The sequence below is a fragment of the Adiantum capillus-veneris genome, chromosome 16 (genome assembly GCF_014529385.1).
Source record: "Adiantum capillus-veneris isolate H3 chromosome 16, ASM1452938v2, whole genome shotgun sequence".
Lineage (NCBI taxonomy): Eukaryota > Viridiplantae > Streptophyta > Polypodiopsida > Polypodiales > Pteridaceae > Adiantum > Adiantum capillus-veneris.
The window spans coordinates 105,663,198-105,683,881 of record NC_140946.1 but is presented as its reverse complement, the minus strand read 5'-3'; the positions used below and the strand labels follow the sequence as shown (position 1 = coordinate 105,683,881).

Genomic DNA, 20,684 nt, shown 5'->3' with positions numbered 1-20,684 from the left:
CAATTCAGTGAAACTTCTACCTATCTCACTCTCTAAACAGTCATTAGTGAGTTGTTATTTGAAATTTGAAAGGTTTCATGTTCGAGACTCCTAAGGTAAGCTTAAAAGGCCATTAAATAGTGCTTCATGCCCAAAAACGGTCTTCGAAGAGCTGTATAAGCATTGTGGTAAGTCAAAACCTACATTGAAGAAAAAATTAAAGTTTGGCTAAAAAAGATATTATTATCTCTTGTGATTTATGAGTGAAAATTTCAGTTTTATTGGCCAAGTGTGCTTGTAATCCTCTGTAAAAGACCCGAATATTTAGACATGATTAATCACACAATGATCAGGATGAAATGGCATTAGAAGGTGCAACTCGTAAGCTGAGCTGAAGAGTACTCTTTTATTGCATGGACACAACATTATTTTTTTGCAACTTGTGCTTAGGCTTACAGTATATATGATCCTAATTTAAAAGAGTCGTAATTCTCATGTTTCAAGGGTGACCCAAAGTGGGTCCAAAACGAATCAAAAGTTTTTGGGATTTTGCATCTCAAGTCAAGGTGTTTCAATAGGTGCAGATAAAGTGGCAACTTAAAAAAATCCTTGGGTATGTTGAATTTTGAATTGATCATTCTTTCTTATTTTAACAAATGTTGCAACACTTTTATGAAAAATCCTTTAGAAAAAATGTAAGTTTTCTTGAACATTTGCTTATGGTAGATTCCTCGTCAAGAAACTGAGTTTGTTATGTTTCCTAAGAGACTAACAGAGCCTTGTAATCCAGAATCCTTACAACAATAATACATTCTTTGTTTTTCCATTCATGAGAAGAAAAATCCACCTTTAGGGAAAGTTGAGGCCAACTTTTTGCCTTTTAGCATGTTGTTTAGAGAGAGAGAGAGAGAAGGGAGGGGGGGGGGGGGGGGGGGGGCGGGGGGGGGGGGGGGTGTGATACAAATTCTTTAGTTTCAATGTTTTTGTTTTAATTTTAAAAATGGTATGTCCTTTCTATAGAACCTTGGGTAAGTGTCACTTTCTTGAGGCGAACGTGATAGTTTTCCCTCAAGAAAGTCACGTTCAATTGCAAAAAGTGATTTGAATCTTCTCTCTTCTATGTTTCCCGCTTTTCTCTCTTCTCCTCTTCCCTCTTTCCCTCATTTCCGTATTCTTGCTCTTTTCCGTCATCTCCCTCTTCTTCACCTCCCCTCTTTTCCCTCTGTTTTGCTCTTCATTTTCTTCCCCACCCTCAAAGAAAGTTGTGGTGCAGCATGTACAAATGCACAAAGTGCTTCACTATCATCTCAAGAGATCCAACGTTCCTTTGAACCAATCAAACAATAAATTACTCATTTCTTGTGCTTGTTTTTTTTTTTGCATTTATAAAGGATTTTTACTTTTTTTCTTGTTATGTGAGGTATAGTCATTCTTTGCATTTCGACATGGGACTTGCAAGTCCCATGACGAAATGCAAAGAAAGATTATACATAAAGATGTATTGGAGGGCAATAAACTTCCGGTCCCAAGCATTTAGACTTTATTGGTTGCAAGAGGCATTTTGTACAAAACAAAAACTTGATATGAATGAAAACTATATTTCTTGATGCAAATGATTTCTTGCAAGCACTCAATATAAGAATTTAAATATTTTAAGCCTTTGATTTTTGTTTCATTCATTTTTGTGTCCTTAGAAAATTCAAAGAAATACATATTGGTTCAACAAATGTTAAGAAATTTTATCAATAATTAGATCATCTTGGTGCTCCAATGTTAATCCCTAATTGTAGTGGGCATCAATGATAAGAATACGATCAAGGATGAAGCCTCATATTCCTCATGACCTATTAACAAGAGGAAGAACAAGGAAGAGATGAAAGGTATTACCAATATAAGAGGAAAACAAAGAGAAAGAACAAAGATAGGAGGAAGAGGAAAACTAGTAGGAATCAAAATTTGGAATTTTATTCTATATCATAAACAGAAGACTTTTGTTTCCTAAAAGTCTAGGCTTCAAAGATGGCATAGATTATGCTTTCGGTCTACACATGTTTCTATCAACAAAACTAGACTAAACTAAATGTGCTATTATCGACCCAATTACTGTTAGCAATTGGTGATAAAACTGGAGGACTCTTTTCATTTGTGAGTTGCAAAAGAGCTGGAGTGAAGAAATTAAAACACTGGTACAAAATGGGAGATAACATCTTAGACTCATTAAATGAGCCTCATGCATGTAATGTGCTATGCTTCATGGATGGCATGTGTACCTCATGTCATGAGAGAAGAGAGACATGGCTAGGGTTCACCCTTACAGGCTACACAAAAAAGTGAATACTGAAACCAAATTGAGTTTTCCTTGCGAGAAAGTGGTTTTTTTAAGATTCACATGCTTGAGAGAGGAAGTCAAGCAAGCTTCAAAAATCAAGTCAAACATGCCTCAAATAAGAATTCTAACCTACTTCAGAGAGAAAGTTTGACATGTCTTACAGAGGAAATCTGACCGTAGAGAGGGAGTTTGACATACTTGAGAGAGAGAATCCATGGTGCCTCAAAGATTGTTGAAGATGATGAAATAGGAAACAGAAGGAAGACAACAACTCAGAGTAGGAAGAAGATGGAGAAGGAGAAGACACAGAGCTTGTGTACGAGATCTCTGTAGTCTCTCTCTTTGTATTGGAATAATAGTGTATAAACTCAGAGCAACAAAGCTTATATGAAACCCTAAGAGATAAGGTGTCCTTTCACACCGGATGTCCAGGGGGAAAAACCCAGTGGGAGAAAAGTGTCCCTGGTGAAGCGCGTATACACACTAACACTACTACATGTCTACAAATCCCCCCTGTAGTGATAGTGTGAATCCGTACAAGGTAGCAGATCATCATGTGTATGAGAGTAAGCCCAAAGCTTTTCGGAAAGCTTCAAACTTTTCTCGTGATAACGCCTTCGTAAATAGATCTGCAATGTTATCCTGTGTAGGACAGTAAGTTAGTGTGATCTCCCCTGCATATAGCCTTTCCCTGACATAGTGGTAGTGAACCTCTATGTGCTTTGTTCTTGCATGAAATACTGGATTCCTTGCAACTGCCATAGCACTCTGACTGTCAGTGAAAATGGTAGTGGGTGCCTGTTGACACTCACAAAGATCTGCCAATAACCTGCGTATCCATACACAATCAACTGTTGCCGTGAAAGCTGCCTTGTACTCAGCTTCACAAGTTGATGTAGCCACTGTGGGTTGCTTCTTGCTTAGCCAAGGTATACATGCATTTCCCAAGAAAAAACAATTGCCACTTGTGGAATGTCGTGTGTCAAAATCACCAGCCCAATCTGAATCGCTGTAACCAAGAAGCTCCATAGAACTGTGCTTTCCATACATATCCCCCCTTGGAAAGAACATGGCAAGATTAAGGGTACCTGAAAGGTAACGAAGTATGCGCTTCACAGCCTGCCAATGATGCATACTTGGGCTGTGCATAAATCTGCTAGCTTGTGAAACCCCAAATTGAATGTCTGGACGAGTGTTGCATGCCAAATATATCAAGCAACCAACGGCTACTGCATAAGTATGTACATCAAAAGGTTCTCCAGCATCGTGCATGCTCAACTTTGATCCAGTTTCTACGGGTGTAGAGATTGGCTTACAATTTTGCATACCAAACTTGTCCAAAATTTTATGCAAATATTTTGCCTGCAACATGTATATGCCATCCTCTGATTGCACAAACTGAATACCCAAGTAATAATGTAGCAAACCAAGATCAGACATCTCAAAGGTTTTTCTCAAAGCATCTTTAAACGCTTCAATTTCATTTGCATTATTGCCTGTAAGAAGCATATCATCCACATAAAGTGTTAGCATAATGAGAACTCCATCTCTCTTTTTGACATACAAAGTACTTTCTGTTGGACTATTCTGAAATCCTTGGCCAATCAAATAAGTATGTATCTTCTCATACCATGCTCTTGGAGCCTGTTTGAGACCATACAAAGCTTTACGCAATCTACATACCTTTTGCTCTTGACCTTTTACAACAAAACCACTTGGTTGACTTACATAAACTTCTTCCTGCAAATCACCATTCAAAAAAGCAGTTTTGATATCCAACTGATGCACTTTCCAACCATGATGAGCAGCAATTGCAACTAGTGATCTAACTGTGGACGCACGAGAAGTAGGAGCAAAGGTTTCATCATAATCTATGCCTTTCTGTTGCGCATAGCCTTTTGCCACAAGCCTTGCTTTGTACCTGTCAACAGTACCATCTTGTTTCCTTTTTACCTTAAAAACCCACTTTGTACCAATAGGCTTTTTACCTGTAGGCAAGTCCACTAGATCCCATGTATGATTCTTATGAATAGAATCAATTTCTTGCTGCATAGCATCTTTCCACTGAACACACTCTAAAGCTTGTTCAAATGAATCAGGCTCATCTGCATCACAAAGAGTACTAAAGCAAGCCAAATCTACTTGCTCTCTGCTAAAAGTAGTACCAGCACGTGTTTTTCGTGGCAACGGTGCATCCAACTTGCTATCCTGCAAAGTTTTATGAACCCATTTAGGCAAGGTTCTTTCTTCCCTGAGAACTTCTTGCTCTTCACACACAATTTCCTCTACATCATGAGGTGTCACATGCTGATCAAAAGATTGATCAAGATTATCAACCTGTTGTGATTCTTGATTCTCCACAAAAGAAGGAAGCAAACCTTCAAATACATCATGTGTCTGCATATCAGGTACATCAAAAGCAACCATAGGTTGAGCAGTAGTTTCTGCAAAAATTACATCACGACTTTCAAAAATCTTGTTTATAGCAGGATTGTAAAGTCTATAACCTTTACTTCCACTACTGTACCCCACAAATATACATTTGACTGCCTTATCATCAAGCTTCCCACGTAACTGCTGAGGGATGTGAGCATAAGCAAGACAACCAAAAACACGAAGATAACTGACTGAAGGTTTTTTGTCATACCAAGCTTCATATGCAGTAATGGTCTTCAAGGCACGAGTAGGACACCTATTCAAAACATGTGCTGCACAAGCAACTGCCTCCATCCATAGCTTATGAGGCAAACTCTTAGCCTTGAGCATACATCTAGCCGTCTCCATTAAAGACCTGTTCTTCCTTTCTGCAACACCATTCTGTTGTGGTGTGTATGGCATAGTGCATTGGTGTTTAATGCCTTTCTTTCCCAAAAAAAAAAATCCTTAAATGCACCTGACATGTATTCACCTCCTCGATCGGTACGAAGAGTCTGTACTTTGCAACCTGTTTCATTTTCAACCATGGCGACATAATGTTGAAAAACTGCAAACACATCTGACTTTGCTTTGAGTGGATACACCCAACAAAACCTGGAAAAGTCATCAATGAAGGTCACAAAATAAAGGCTGTTTCCTATAGATGGCGTCCTCATAGGACCACATACATCACTGTGTACAAGCTGCAACTTTCGTGTCGCTCTAACTAAACCATCCTGCAAAAATGCAAATCTGTGCATCTTTCCAAGAACGCAACCTTCACATACATGTCTTGGTGGCATCTCCAATAAAGACAAATCATGCACCATATTATGACGTTGTAAAGTCATCAAACTGCCATAACCAACATGCCCAAATCTAGCATGCCACAACTTAGCATCCTGCATGGCCTGAGTCTTTGTTTCTGCAATACATACCTGAATCTGCTTTTCATAACGATCTAGCACAAATAGTCCATTTTCCAGCGTACCTGTAGTGATAAGAGAATAACCATTCTCTCGATCTTGTACAACACATCTGTCATCCTCAAAAATGACCCGAAGACCATTTTTTGCAAGAGAGGATACAGACAACAAATTCTTCTTGATCCCTGGAACATATAAGACATCTGGCAAGCATAAATCTGAACCATCTGAAATGGTAATCAAAATCTTACCAACGCCTTTGATTGGATAAGAAGCATTATTTGCACATGTCACCTTCTTTCCTGCTGGAGCTGCATCCAATGAACAAAACAAATCCTTCCTTGAAGTAATATGCCTGGATACACCACTATCAAAGTACCAAATCATTTGTGTCTTGTCAACACTGTAAGCAGAAAAATTTGAACATACTACAAAAGCATAAGAATCCTGCACAAAGTTTGCAGACTCTTCTTTAGCTATAGAAGAATCACCAGAAGCTGAAACAACCAAACTTGACTCTTTCTTCTTTTCTTTAGCAAATCGCTTTTTACACTCACTAATGTAGTGACCAGGTTTCTTGCAGTAGTGACATTTACCTTTCTTCTTGGACTTGTCGGAATCACCTTTAGACTTCTCTGAAGACTGTCCTGCACCAGACTTGGAGTGATGAGCACTCTCTTTACCCTTGTTTTTGTTCTGTACAATAAGAGCATGATCCATACCATCCACCTGTAAAGACTTGTTCTTACGTGATTGATCCTCCTGCAATAGCAAAACCACTAACTCTTCAAAATGAAGAGGGTCAGGATTAGCTCGCAAAGACAGAGTCAAAGAAGTCTGAAAAGTCAAATAAGATGGTGGTAGTGAATTGAGTGTTTTGGAAACCAAGTCCTTCTCTGGAATCACTTCATCAATGCTAAGAAATTGCTCTTTAAGATCCCTGATTTTTGTAAGATGCTCGACAATATCGTCACCTTCGTCCATCTGTATTTTGTCAAGTTGTTTCTTCAAAAACTCTATTCTGGCAGCGTTTCTTCCTCCAAACATAGCTTGCAGAGTGTTCCAAGCATCCTCAGAAGTTCTGTAAGATCTGATATGTGGTGTGATTGTCCTCTTTATGGTTAAGGCAATCACAGCCATAGCCTGTGCATCTTTAGTATCCCATCTCTTTTGCTCTAGAGTGACTTGTGAGGGTCCTGCACCACCAGCTGCACCACGACCAGGTGTGGCAGGTGCAATGCTACCTAGACGAACTTCATCTCCAGATACATAATCCCACAATCCTTTACCAAACAAAACATTTTTGGCCATAAAAGACCAAAGAGAATAGTTGGTACCATCCAATTTGTCTTCGGATGTAAACGCACCAAAAATCTCTTTCTCCGTAGATTGAGCCATACTGTGGATGCACACAAGAGAGCAAAAGAACCTCCAAGAGATTCACAAATCTCCTCTCCAATCCAAGCAAAAATCTACACAAAATCTCAGCACAAAGCTAAGACAAGCTGCTTCCCAAAAGAACTGTTTACCTGAAGAAAATCTGTCAAAAAGCACACCCTCTTGATCTAAACGCCTCCGAAAAGTAACTTCTGCTACGCTGCTCAGAACAAAATTCTGAGGGCTCAAACGGCTTCGAAAGGGGGGTAAAACCCCAGGTCGCCTAGTCAAAATACTCCCGGAACGTCGAGGATGCTCCCACGAGCAAATTTTCTGAAAACTGCCTGAAAACTGCGATTGCGCCCGCGGACGCGAAAACGCAAGTAGAGGCTCTGGAAATCACCTCGCTCTGATACCAATTGTTGAAGATGATGAAACAGGAAACAAAAGGAAGAAAACAACTCAGAGTAGGAAGAAGATGGAGAAGGAGAAGACACAGAGCTTGTGTACGAGATCTCTGTAGTCTCTCTCTTTGTATTGGAATAATAGTGTATAAACTCAGAGCAACAAAGCTTATATGAAACCCTAAGAGATAAGGTGTCCTTTCACACCGGATGTCCAGGGGGAAAAACCCAGTGGGAGAAAAGTGCCCCTGGTGAAGCGCGTATACACACTAACACTACTACATGTATACAAAGATAAGGTCCAACCTTCAAGAGGAACTTTGATCTACTTTGGAAAGAGAGTCTACCATGCCTTAGAGAGAAAGTTTGACATGTCTTGGAGAGGAGGTCCAAGATGTTGCCTTCAAACATGTACCTAGGCTACTTTCACAGCTCAGTCACTAGTAGTTTCGCAGTGACCGTTGTGCATAGTTCTTATTATGCTATATTTTCCACTAATGTTGTAAGTACATTATTATCATTTTGAATTGTGAAGAGAAATAAGAAGTTTTCAACCTCCATCTCAATTGTGGAATCGCTTGTGTGTGTGTGTGTATGTGTGTGTGTGTGTGTGTGTGTTTGTGTGTGTGTGTGTGTGTGTGTGTGTGTGTGTGTGTGTGTGTGTTGAAGGTGCCGCAAGAAGCGTGTGCAAGTACAAGTGCAAGAGTAGAGAGAGAGAGACCTGCTTTGGGTGGAGTGCACAGCAACGTTATCTTGTTGCAGCTCCTTATTTTGTTGTATGTAAATAATAAGTTAGTAGATGGGTTAGTAGTAAGTGGGATGTCCGGCCAGTTGGCCTGAATCCCAACAAACTCCCACTTGAAAGCCAACGCAACCCAAGTGACCTGGTATGTACAACCTTGAAGTAATCTACTGGCTTCAACCTATACCCATCAACTCCCTGCAATGTGTAAACCTCTCCAAAGCTAAGCCTTTTGTCAAAGCATCTGCTGGGTTGTCGTCAGTGTGTACCTTGACCAAATCAATGAGCTTTTTGGCCAAGAAATCTCTCACGAGATGATACCTGACTTCAATGTGTTTCGATTTGGAGTGAAACACGGGATTCCTTGCCAATGCAAGAGCACTCTAACTATCACAATATATCACTGGAGTCTCATCAATGCCAAGATTTCTGACTAAGCGAGATAACCATACAACCATTTTACTTGCATCCGACAATGCAATGTACTCTGCTTCCGCAGTGGAAGACGACGTACAATCTTGAAGACTTGACCTCCAAGATACTGCTGCTCCAACAAATATGAAAACATAGCCAGATGTCGATCTCCTATTTTCAACACAACCCGCATAGTCTGCATCCGCATAACCCATGATGGATGCATCACTGTTCTCGAAGCGTAAACACCTGCCGATCGTACCTTTGAGGTACCTAAGAATGTGCTTCACTACTTCCCAATGCTTGCTGCCAGGATTTTCCATATATCCGCTCACCACTCCCACTGCAAAAGCAATGTCTAGCCTTGTGGCTACCATAGCATACATGAGACTACCCACTGCCGAAGAATATGGTACCTTAGCCATTTCTGCTCTCTCAGCATCAGATTTGGGTGCATCTTCCTTGCTGAGTTTCAAGAATTCCTGCATTAGGGTACTCAATGCTTTCCCCCCCTGCATATTGAAACGCTGCAAAACTTTCTCAATGTATGTTTCCTGAGATAACTCAAGAATACGGCGTTTGCGATCTCTTTTGATTTGCATGCCAAGAAAGTGTGTAGCATCCCCCAAATATTTCATTGCAAAATTATTGCTAAGTGTTTTCTTCAAGTTGGTAACTTCCGCAATGGATTTCCCAGCTATAAGCATGTCATCAACATACAAAACTAGAATGATCATGAGCCATCATCTAGCTTTCTTGTGTACATGCAGTGATCCTCTTCGCTCCTTTTATATCCTTGAGACCTCATACATGCATCAAATTTATGATACCACTGCCTTGAACCCTGCTTTAAGCCATAAAGTGCCTTTTTGAGCTTACATACTAGCTCCTCATGAGATGCGGTCTCCTGAACAAACCCTTCAGGCTGCTACATGTAAGCATCCTTATCGAGATCCCCATGAAGAAATGTTGTCTTCACATCCATGCGGACAAGTTCCATGTCCTCAATCTCTACAAGACCAAGTACGTTTCTAACTGTTGTCATCTTGACCACAGGCGAGAAGATGTCATCAAAATCGACTCCCTTTTGCTGTTTGAACCCTTCGGCTACAAGTCTAGCCTTGTACTTTGGATTTGGATCACCTGGGGTAAATTTCGTCTTGTAAACCCATTTGCAAGGTAAAGCTTTTGCATCATTTGGCATTTCTACCAAGTCCCAAGTGTCATTAGCCAGAATCGAGCTATACTCAGATTCCATAGCCTGCTCCCACTTCACCACATCATCGGTCATCATGGCTTCTTGGTAGAAGCTTGGCTTACCGCAATCGGTCAACATGATGTAATCAAGACCTGGCTCAAAATGCGCAAGTGGACGTGAGACTCTAGTAGACCGTCTCACTCCTTGACCATTGCTATCCGCTCCCTCTTGAGCATTGCTAGTGGAAGGTACATCACTAGCCCACTGAGTTGATTTCACTACCTCTGAGGAAACATCCTCAAAAATGACTCTCCGAATCTCTAGTTCCATTGGAGACTCCCAATGGAAAATGGGAAAGTATCTCCATGGACTTTATTGTGGGTTTACCAACCACTGTACAAGATCATGACTCGGTATGGGTGGTCGTAGACCGGTTGACTAAACTATGTAAGTTTATTCCAACCAAATCAACAGTTAAGACACTAGAACTAGCCAAGTTATTTGTGGATAATCTATACAAGTTGTATGGTTTGCCAAGTAACATTGCCAGTGATCATGATCCCAAGTTTAATAGTCACTTTTGGAGGGCTGTGTTTAAACAATTGGGTACACAACTAAACCTTAGTACAGCCGATCATCCAGAAACAGATGGTCAGACTGAACGAGTTAACCAAGTGCTAGAGGATATGCTAAGAGCATATGTTAGCAAAAAATACTTAGACTGGGAAGAATACTTACCTACTCTCAAGTTTTCCTACAACAGTGCTAAGCATGTCACAACTGGATTTAGTCCTTTCATGCTCATGTATGGGTTTCAACTTAGGTCACCTATTACGGTGGGGTTGGCAACCAAAAACCTTCAACAGGTTAAGGATTTTCTCCAAGACCACATGGATATGCTGAAACTCGCTTGTCAGAATGTCCGACAAGCGTAGGATCTGTATAAGAAGTATGCTGATGAGAAACGTCGGCAAGTTACCTTTGAGAAAGGGGAGGAAGTATTTCTACGTGTGCCAGAACATTCAAAAAGTCTGTAGACTAGGCCAACACCTAAATTATCTCCCCGATATTGTGGGCCTTTCAAAATACTCAAGCGAGTAGGTAATCGTGCCTACAAATTATTGCTACCTACACATTCTCGTATTCATCCAGTGTTTCATGTAAGCCGTTTACGTAACCAGTTACATGGGGACAACAATGTCATTGAACAACAGATTTTGGTTGATTTTATTGAACCTCCTACCTTACCGCATGAAACTGAACGTGTTCTCGATTATCATGAGTTACGTATGCGTCATCATGTACGTCAACAAGCCTTAATCAAGTGGAAAGATCGACCTGAGGAAGGTGCCACTTGGAAAAACATTAGTGTTCTTAAGAAGAAGTTTCCCACTTTTGTCTTTGAGGACGAAAACTCTTCTTAAGGGGGGAGTAATGTCACGACAACAGCAAGGGAAAGGTCGGGCTAGGCAGTGTGGAAAGGGAGTCTACATGGGTGACCAAAGCAAGACACACACTCCCTAGAACCTCTCTATGGATCCTAGCTAAACTAAGATAAAAAGAATACTCTGGCTAGGGCTTCGTTCCCCGGCAGCGGCCCCAATGTTGGCGGGTACATTGCAAGTGGACACTAGCATAGCGAGAACAAAACCAACAACTCTATGTCGTCCAAGGATGAAGCTTAACCTGTAGGTGCATGGAAACAAGAAGATGGATGTCAAGCACCTTCTCGACCTTCTATGACAATCACTACTTGAGGAAATCAAATCTAACCATTCTATGCACTAGTGAAAGCAACTCAATCTACGATGCTTGAGCTATCCAAAAATAGACCAAACGCATTCGAAATGTCACAAAACTCATAGGATACACTCAGAGATCAATAAACTATGGACTATGATTTGGAATCCCATCTCTAACCACCTCGTGTGCGACAATTGCGTATAAAGACAGGTAGCAAAATACATGTCATCGGTTTTTGATTTGTAAGATCCTAATCCATAGCTCTACTTGCCGTGAACCCATAGGTATGAAGAAATCACTAAACGGACACACGATTAGCGAGGAAACTCACCCGGAAGCTCGTAGGAGCTTGCTTCGTGACAACGTCGGAATCGTGCAAACTCAGTGATGGATTGAATCCCTAGCTGTTGCTAACACATCGGCGGTGTCGCTTCCGCAATGGGGGTTCTGTAGAGCACATAGGGAAGAGAAGAAATCAATCTATCTCTCTCTCTCTCTCTCTCTCTCTCTCTCTCTCTCTCTCTCTCTCTCTCTCTCTCTCTCTCTCTCTCTTAGACACAGCGCAAAAGTCAGCTTAGGGTTACAAAAATTGGCTTATATACAATTCCTCATTAGAGTCTTGTTCCCACAAAGAATAGTGGCCGCTCAAATATTACAAAATTATCATTCCGCTTCCAAAATAATGATACAAAAAGTAGGGAAGGCTCCTTCTGTGGTTGTCCGTCAATAGTCTTGGAAGCAAAGGTTATAGGTGATACCATTAGCAAAGAAAACATACCTTGGTTTCACGAGATGTATTTGTGGAATATTTTATTTATCCTATTTTATCATGTATCAAAGATAGTAGTGTAGGCTCATGGGACATTTATGACACTTTGTTGCCTCTTTTTAATGGTGAATACTTGAATGTAAGTTCTAATGTGGCACATGTATAGTCTATGGGGGTTTCTAAAGATGTTACGGGTCACCCTATTACTGATGTAGATGTGCATGATGTACTGATGTAGATGCGCATGATGTACTTGATGCGGAAAGGGCAGACAATGAAGAGGCTAGGGATATACCAAAATGGTTGGTGCATACTTTGCGTGACAGTAAATTGGATGCACATATGTCTAGTTGTGCTCATTCAGGTTCTTGTCATGCATCATATTGTTATGCTTTGGTTGTTTCTACTTTATGTGATGAAGAGGAATCTCCTTCCTTTGATGAAGCATAGAATTCAAAAAATTAGATAGTTGCAATGCAATCAGAATATGATGCATTTATAGAGAATGAAACTTGGACTTTATGTGATTTGCCTCTTGGAAACAATGCCATTGATACGAAGTGGGTTTACAAGTTGAAATGTAACCCGAATAGTGAGATTGATCGTTACTAGGCTAGACTTGTTGAAAAAGGTTATGCATAGCAAAACGGCATTGAGTATGAAGAGACTTTTGCTCCCAGTTGGTGTATGACTATTGTTTGTTTTCTATGTGCATTGGCATCTCATTTTGGATGGAATGTACATCAATTAGACATTGTTACTGCTTTCTTGAATGGAGATATATTAAAGGAAGTATATATAATGCAACCTCGCGGTTTTGTCAAGAAAGGACAAGAAACAAAAGTGTGCAAATGCAAGAAAGCTCTATATGGGTTCAAGCAATCTCTTCATGCTTGGTATGATAAAGTTGACACTCATTTGGTTAATTAATCCTTTTGTAACATTCCAAATGAAAGAACTTTGTATGTCAAATGTGAGGGTGATGTATATCTCATCGTTGTTGTGTATGTAGGAGCTTGGTTGATTATTTGGTCGAATAAAACGCACATTGCTGAATTCAAAGATGAAGTGAATGCTACTTTCAAGATGAAAGACTAGAGGTTTTGCATCATTACATGGGCATACAGTTTAAGCAATGTGATGGAGGTATTAGCAAGATACATAGAGACATTACTATGTAAGTTTGGGCTTGAGGAATGCAAACTTATTGCTAGTCCAATGGAAATAAGTTTGAAATTGATTCTTCATAATGGTGAAGATCTTGTTGATGTCACTCTTTATCCATGGATGCCCAGGGTCTTAGCATTGGCAGGATATTAAAAGGATTTTTCACTACTTGAGTGGCACTTTACATCTTGGGTTCTTTTATCCTAAGTCTTTTATCCTAAGGGGGGATCATTGCCGCCATATTTGCATTCTTTTTTGGACTTAGATTGGGCTGGTTTTTATGACACACGAGTGTTCACAAGTGGTTTTTGTTTCATGCTCTATATTTCATGCATATCATGGTTGAGCAAGAAGTTGCCTATTGTGGCAATTTCCAATTGTGAAGTTGAGTATAGGGAAATCTTCACAACTACGAGTGAATGTGTGGCTCAGACGCCTTATAGCTTATTTGGGTGTTGGATAGGACACTGCCAACAATATCTACACTGAGAGTTAGAGAGCATTGGCATTTGGGAGGAACCTAGTTTGTCATGCTTGCACAAAGCACATTGAGGTGCATTATCACTATGTTAGGGAGAGTCTCTCAGCAAGAGAGATCAGCTTGGCTTATGTGCCTACATAGGACAACCTTGTAGATCTATTCACAAAGGAATTGTCTTGTGCGAAGTTCGATGCATTATCACTATGTCAGGGAGAGGCTCTCAACAGGAGATATCATTGGCTCTTATGTATCTACATAGGACAACCTTGTAGGTCTATTCATAAATGCATTGCCTTGTGAGAAATTCAAAGCTTTTTGCAAAGCTTTAAGCTTGCTTCCCTTTGTGGATTGATCATGTCCTTAGGGCATCGCACTTCCATATACACTATGTGCCAACTCTCATTCACCGCATCACTCCCGAGGGGGATTCATTACCATATATGTGGTAGTGATGTGTGTGACTTTTTCTCTCACTAGGAGGTTTCTTCCTCGTGTATTGTATATACGTCCATCACCCTAGAACTAACTTTTCTTTCTGTTTTTGCACTAAGCACTACACTCTCCGTTGTGTACCTTGAGCTTCTTCATCTTCTCCAAGTTGTGTGTACATCTTTGCAACCCCAATTCCAACAAACAAGAATGTATATTAAAAATGAGAAGGAAAGGAGTACAAAGGGTCTTCCCAGAAAGAAAGGGAAAGGTACAGTAATCAAAGACCATGAAAGGCATGGTAAAGAGATATAACCCTCTTGGTGGAATAAGCTTGAGACAATATAACCCTCCATTTTTGCCATGGTTGAATGCTTTGAAGGGATTTCATCAAGGACTATGCAACATTTTTGCAAGTCAAATACCAACAAAAAAAAAAAAAAAATGCAATCGGTTGCAAACTTGTTGGCATCGAAGCCCTCACATGCACAAGTCCCTGGCCAAGTCTGTGATCTACCTATATGTAGTGTCTCCACATGCACTTGCCAGTGAAGAGGCATTTGGGTGTTTAAAGTTGCAATCTCACAAGTTTAGGAGGTGAAATACAATTTTTTGAAGAATGTTTTTCAATGCAAATAGAAAAAATTGAGCTATTGAAACTCACATGTTTTTTTAAATAAACTCTACACATTTTTTTATCGAATATAATTACACTATGAAAATCCAAACTACAACTGTTTATTTCATAGCAAGTGTATTGTAACTATTTACGACTGTTTTGAGGACAATGGCGGGAATGACATAGCTATGGACCTATCATTTCGGGGTTGAAGGGACCTCTAGAGTCCACAAGCACCTCTAGAGGGCCTATAGGGGATCCTCTAAGAGCTCCATGTTTTGTTGTATGAGAGTTAGAAGTTTAGAATGGCATCAATTGCATCCCCCTATAGACCTACTAAACGTGATTCTAAGGGGGCATCGGGCATGCAAAGATAGCCCAATGCCATGGAGTGTGCAAAGACAACTCCTTGCTTTTTGTAGGAAACATTAGCCTCTTTTTTTAGCTTGGAGGGTGGTTGAACCACTCTCTACAATGTTAAGTTGTCGCTTAGGATGTGGTCGCACAAGGCATAACTATCAGTAAGATGTTAATGATGCAACTATGCCAATATTGGCGTAGTTACATAAGGCCTAAATAACCGGTACACGTCTGACTATGTATAAGGCACCTATATTTCAAAAAGTAGCTGATAACTATACATCGTGTGACAACTATTTTAGACTCGTTAAAGCATGTTGTTTATGGGCACTACGTGCATGTTGGCATGATGTCAGTTATAAAAACATTTTTCCACTTTTCAATATATATTAAAAAAAAACTTCATTAAGAAAGGAATCAAATCTACACAGTGTGTGATATGCAATGCACTCTAGTCAATCCACATATTGACCACATATGTTGTGAGCAAACATACACATTGCAATGCACTCTCTCTCTCTCTGGCATTATGCATATAACAACCCTATGAATTTGTTAATGCAATTATAAATATGAGGATCAGTTATGCACCCTCTCCAATTTTTAGACAATTAAACACATCTATTTTCACATGCTACAAAGAATAATCAACTTCTACATTGAAACGATGATTGCAAAACAAAAACGAAAGCAATAATATCTATGATTGGTCATCTCATGCACTAACAATCTTTCATAATACATGATGCACTCCTTATGTAAACCATGCATAAAACAAGACAATGAAAGCTTCAAACAATTACACAATTAGGAACTACTTGTACCCAATCAAGGATTGTTATGCATCCGATTCAATATATAAAAGCTAATCTCACCAATTAAGGATTATAGCTCTCATATTGTGCAGTGACAATGTGTATCATTTCAAACCTATAATGGTGTAAAATGCAAGAAAAGGATCTTTATATACCCAGTACACTAGTACAGTAAATATGCTCATCTTCTAAAACCAAGTTCAGCCTTTTTTATGGACCAGTGGCTTCGTCGCAATGAGCACGACTCTCCAAAGATTCAATTGTCATGGCATCGCACCTGTGTTTTTGGTGAAGGATTTAAATATTTTTAGAAGTGGTTACCGTGTTAAGAATCACACTAGTCCCAGAAAAAGAACCTATGACTCTGTAACCTTAGGTCAATTCACAAGGACATAATTGTACTCGACACTCAAATACACTCCCCAAGGATTTACCTAGTCAAAATACCAAAGTTAGAAGAGGTTTTACTATATACAATCTCGCCCCACCGGGCTTTTTTATTTTTCTGACAGGGCCTGTCGAGTATCATTGTTTTTTTGACGGCACGGTCAAGAAAAGAAAAAAGCCCGGTGAGGTTATTGTCTCTATTGGTTTTTGCAAGTCACCATCAAAATCACGTTGATAATCAGTTGACGTGATCACGTGTTTTTCATGTGTAATTACTTGCATTATTAACATAATCACATGATCGTGATCACATCAGTGAAATCTGTGATTACATGGACATACAATTTAAGTAGTGTGATGGAGGTATTGATTTGTGTCAAGCAAGATACATAGAGGCATTACTATGTAAGTTTGGACATAAAGAATGCAAACATATTGCTACTCCAATGGAAATAAGCTTGAAATTGAGTCTTCATGATGCTGAAGATCTTGCTGATGTCACTCTTTATCAAATTGGATGCCTTATTTATGTATACAACAGTCTCAGTAAATTTATGCTTAGCCTATGATCCAAGCATTAGCGTGCTATTTAAAGGATCTTTCACTACTTGAGTGGCACTTTACATCTTGGGTTGTTTTATCCCAAGGGGGGATCATTGCCGCCATATTTGCATGCCTTTTGAACTTAGATTGGGTCGGTTGTTATTGCACACGAGAGTCCGCAAGTGGTTTTTTTCCATGCTCATATTTCATGCATATCATGGTTGAGCAAGAAGTTGCCTATTGTGGCAACTTCCAGTTGTGAAGTTGAGTATAGGGCAATCTTCACAGCTAGGATTGAATGTGTGGCTTAGATGCCTTATAGCTGATTTGGGTACTGGATAGGACACTACCAACAATATCTACACTAAGAGGAACCTAGTTTTTCATGCTTGCACAAAGCACACTGAGGTGCATTATCACTATGTCGAGGAGAGTTTCTCAGCAAGAGAGATTAGCTTGGCTTATGTGCCTACACGAGACAACCTTGTAGATCTATTCACAAAGGCATTGTCTCGTGAGAAGTGTAAGGCATTATCGATATGTCAGGGAGAGGCTTTCAGCAGGAGATATTAGCTTGCCTTATGTGCCTACACAGGACAACCTTGTAGATCTATTCATAAAGGCATTACCTTGTGAGAAGCTCAAAGCTTTCTGCAAAGCTTTGGGCTTGCTTTCCTTTGTGGATTGATCATGTCCTCAGGGCATCGCACTTCCCTATACACTATGTGGCAACTCTCATTCACCGCCATCACTTCAAAGGGGGATTCATTACCATATATGTGGTAGTGATGTGTGTGAACACACTTAGGACCGCAAAGGCACTTTTTCCCTCCCTAGGAGGTTTCTTCCCCATGTATTGTATATATGTCCATCACTCTAGGGCTAACTTATCTTTCTATTTGTGCACTAAGCACTACACTCTCCGTTGTGTACCTTGAGCTTCTTCATCTTCTCCAAGTTGTGTGTGCATCTCTGCAACCCTAATTCCAACAAACAAGAATGTATATTAAAAATGAGAAGGAAAGGTGTACAAAGGGTCTTCCAAGAAAGAAAGGGAAAGGTACACTAATCAAAGACTATGAAAGGCATGGTAAAGAGATATAAGCCTCTTGGTGGAATAAGCTTGAGACAATATAACCCTCATTTCTGCCAAGGGTAAATGCTTTGAAGCGATTTCATCAAGGAATCCGCAACATTTTCACAAGTCAGATACAACAACAAAAATCTGCAACTGGTTGCGAACTTGTTGGCATCAAAGCCCTCGCATGCACAAGTCCCTGACGAGGTCTGTGGTCTACCTATATGTAGTGTCTCCACATGTACTTGCCACTGAAGAGGCATTTGGGTGTTTAAAGTTGCAAGCTCGCAAGTTTAGGAGGTGAAATATAATTTCCCAAAGAATGTTTTTCAATGCAAACAAGAAAAAATTGAGCTATTGAAATTCACATGTTTTTTAAAATAAACTCTACACATTTTTTTATCGAATATAACTACACCATGAAAATCCAAACTACAAGTTTTTATTTCATAGCAGGTGTATTGTAACCATTTACAAGTTTTTTGTGGACAATGGCAAAATGTCGTAGCTATGGACCTGTCATTTCAAGGTCGAAGGGCCCTCTAGAGTCCATATGCTCCTCCAGATGGCCTTTAGGGGATCCTATAAGAGCTCCATGTTTTGTTGTATGAGAGCTAGAAGTTTACATTACATCAAGTGCATCCCTCTATAGCCCTACTAAACGTGATTCTCAGGGGGGCATCGGGCATGCAAAGATAGCCCCATGGAGCGTGCAAAGACAGCTCCTTAGTTTTTGTAGGAAACATTAGCCTCTTGCTTAACTTTAGAGGGTGGTGAACCACCCTCTACAATGTTAAGTCGCCGCTTAGGATGTGGTCGCGCGAAGCATAACTATCAGTAAGATTCAACTTTTCTTGAACATGGCGGTGGCCGCGTACGAGAACAAGAGCATGGCCGATGAGTTCTCTTTTGTGAGCAAAAGCAAGCTGATAAAGGATGTGAAAAGACCGAATGTCCTATGCACGAAAGTGAAGGACCTTACCATCACAACAGACACAGAGGTCCATGTTTGCTTGCTCCAAGATGGGTCTCTTGCATTCGCCTTCCGCGGTACTGAAATTCTTGATTGGAAAGACCTGAAATCTTTGCTTGGGGATGTCATGACAGACCTCATGAAAGACCTGGTTCCTGTCCAGCTTCATGATGCTTCTGACAAAATTTCATATCAATCTGTGGGCGCCATTAAGGCTCATGAAGGTTTCCAACTTGCATTTCGAGATGTTACTAAAAGCCCAAGGTATGATGTCTTGGGCAAATAATGTAGTGTTTAATTTGCCTGTTAAAGGCAGACACATTTGAATCTATGTGAAGCATTGTGCTCTGTATGTCTTCTTTCTTTCTGTATGCAGTCCCAATGAGAACATTCGCCTTGTTGCGGAAGGACTAGGAGCACGCACAGCGGATGTGAAACGGGTGATCTGCATTGGGCACAGCCTTGGAGGCGCATTGGCAACGCTATGCGCGCAATGGTGCCGATATGTGGGATATGCGACAGCAGAGGTATGGTGTGTAACAATTGGGTCACCTCGGGTGGGGAATGGTGCATTTGCAGAAGATTTCAACAGGCATGTGGTGACAAAGGGAAGAAGCTACCGTGCGGTAAACAAAGGGGATTTGATTCTCAATGTCCCGCGCTTCGACGGCCTTGTGAATGTATTCTCCAGGTACAAGCATGTGGGTGGGTTGGTATATTTGAGTGAGCATCCCACAAAGAAGGAGGTAATTACGCTGAAGCGCAGCGGGCGGCGACCGAGTTTCCATGCGCGGAGCCTGCAAGACCACCATTACGACTCCTATAAAAAGTCATTCCACAGAGCACTATCTGCCTTCTCCCAATCTGCATAACAAGAACGTATGACATTGTTGGTGTTGGTGACATGCAATTAAGGTTTTCTAAATACACTTCTATTATGTTTGAAATATCTTAAACGTGTTTCAGAGATTACAAAGAGCTTGATTATCATTGGAGTACTTGATGATGTTGGTTATCCTAATGCATTTTGTGATAACTTTTGGAAGATCTCAAAAATCTTTTACTTCTAGCTTGTAGTCCAAGTATGGGACACTGGATATGCTACATGTGTTTGCTTGATGTTAAACATGTAATCATGATAATTGAGCGTCCGAGTATTTCTCTGTGGCATTGTTGTTCATCATCGTTACCATCTCTAACGGTGGGAACTCGGAGTTTGGGGCAATTTGAGCCTTTTCACTAACCCGTAGTTAATGAAATTGTGAGCAGCACTGTCATCTATCAAGATGCACACCTTGTGTCCTTGAATAGACTCGTGCATACACACTAGCTCATGTGGATCGAAGGTCTATTGTCACATAGAAGCTATTATAGAGCATTCATACACCACCTCGGTGTGTATTACGTCCACCTTGGAGAAACGCAAGGAAGCCTCAAGAGACAACAGTTGCACCGTGTGCACTGCTTTCTCCTTGCCCTGGGCAATAGATCTCCCTTCCAGGCAATCCTTTTTTCCATGGTTGCTTCCTAAGCATT

General features: G+C 40.4%; 1 protein-coding gene across 2 annotated transcripts; it reads left to right on the top strand.

Annotated features, from left to right (window-relative positions):
* The first annotated feature begins 18,953 nt into the window (after window positions 1–18,953).
* On the top strand, window positions 18,954–20,284 carry LOC147439587 (phospholipase A1-Igamma1, chloroplastic-like). Of its 2 annotated transcripts, XM_086484338.1 has the most exons (3): window positions 18,964–19,412; window positions 19,525–19,675; window positions 19,741–20,022. In XM_086484338.1, the coding sequence occupies exons 1-3, from the start codon at window positions 19,036–19,038 to the stop codon at window positions 19,873–19,875; spliced, it is 663 nt and encodes a 220-aa protein (XP_086340464.1). In that variant the 5' UTR covers window positions 18,964–19,035; the 3' UTR covers window positions 19,876–20,022. The 2 variants fall into 2 exon arrangements, with proteins under 2 accessions (XP_086340463.1, XP_086340464.1); XM_086484337.1 differs by having other exon boundaries at window positions 18,954–19,412; window positions 19,525–20,284.
* The last annotated feature ends 400 nt before the right edge of the window (window positions 20,285–20,684 follow it).

Coding starts and splice junctions, on each gene's coding strand:
- LOC147439587 (XM_086484337.1), top strand. CDS start 19,036: ATGGCGGTGGCCGCGTACGAGAACAAGAGCATGGCCGATGAGTTCTCT. Junction 19,413..19,524: donor GATGTTACTAAAAGCCCAAG/GTATGATGTCTT, acceptor TTCTGTATGCAG/TCCCAATGAGAACATTCGCC.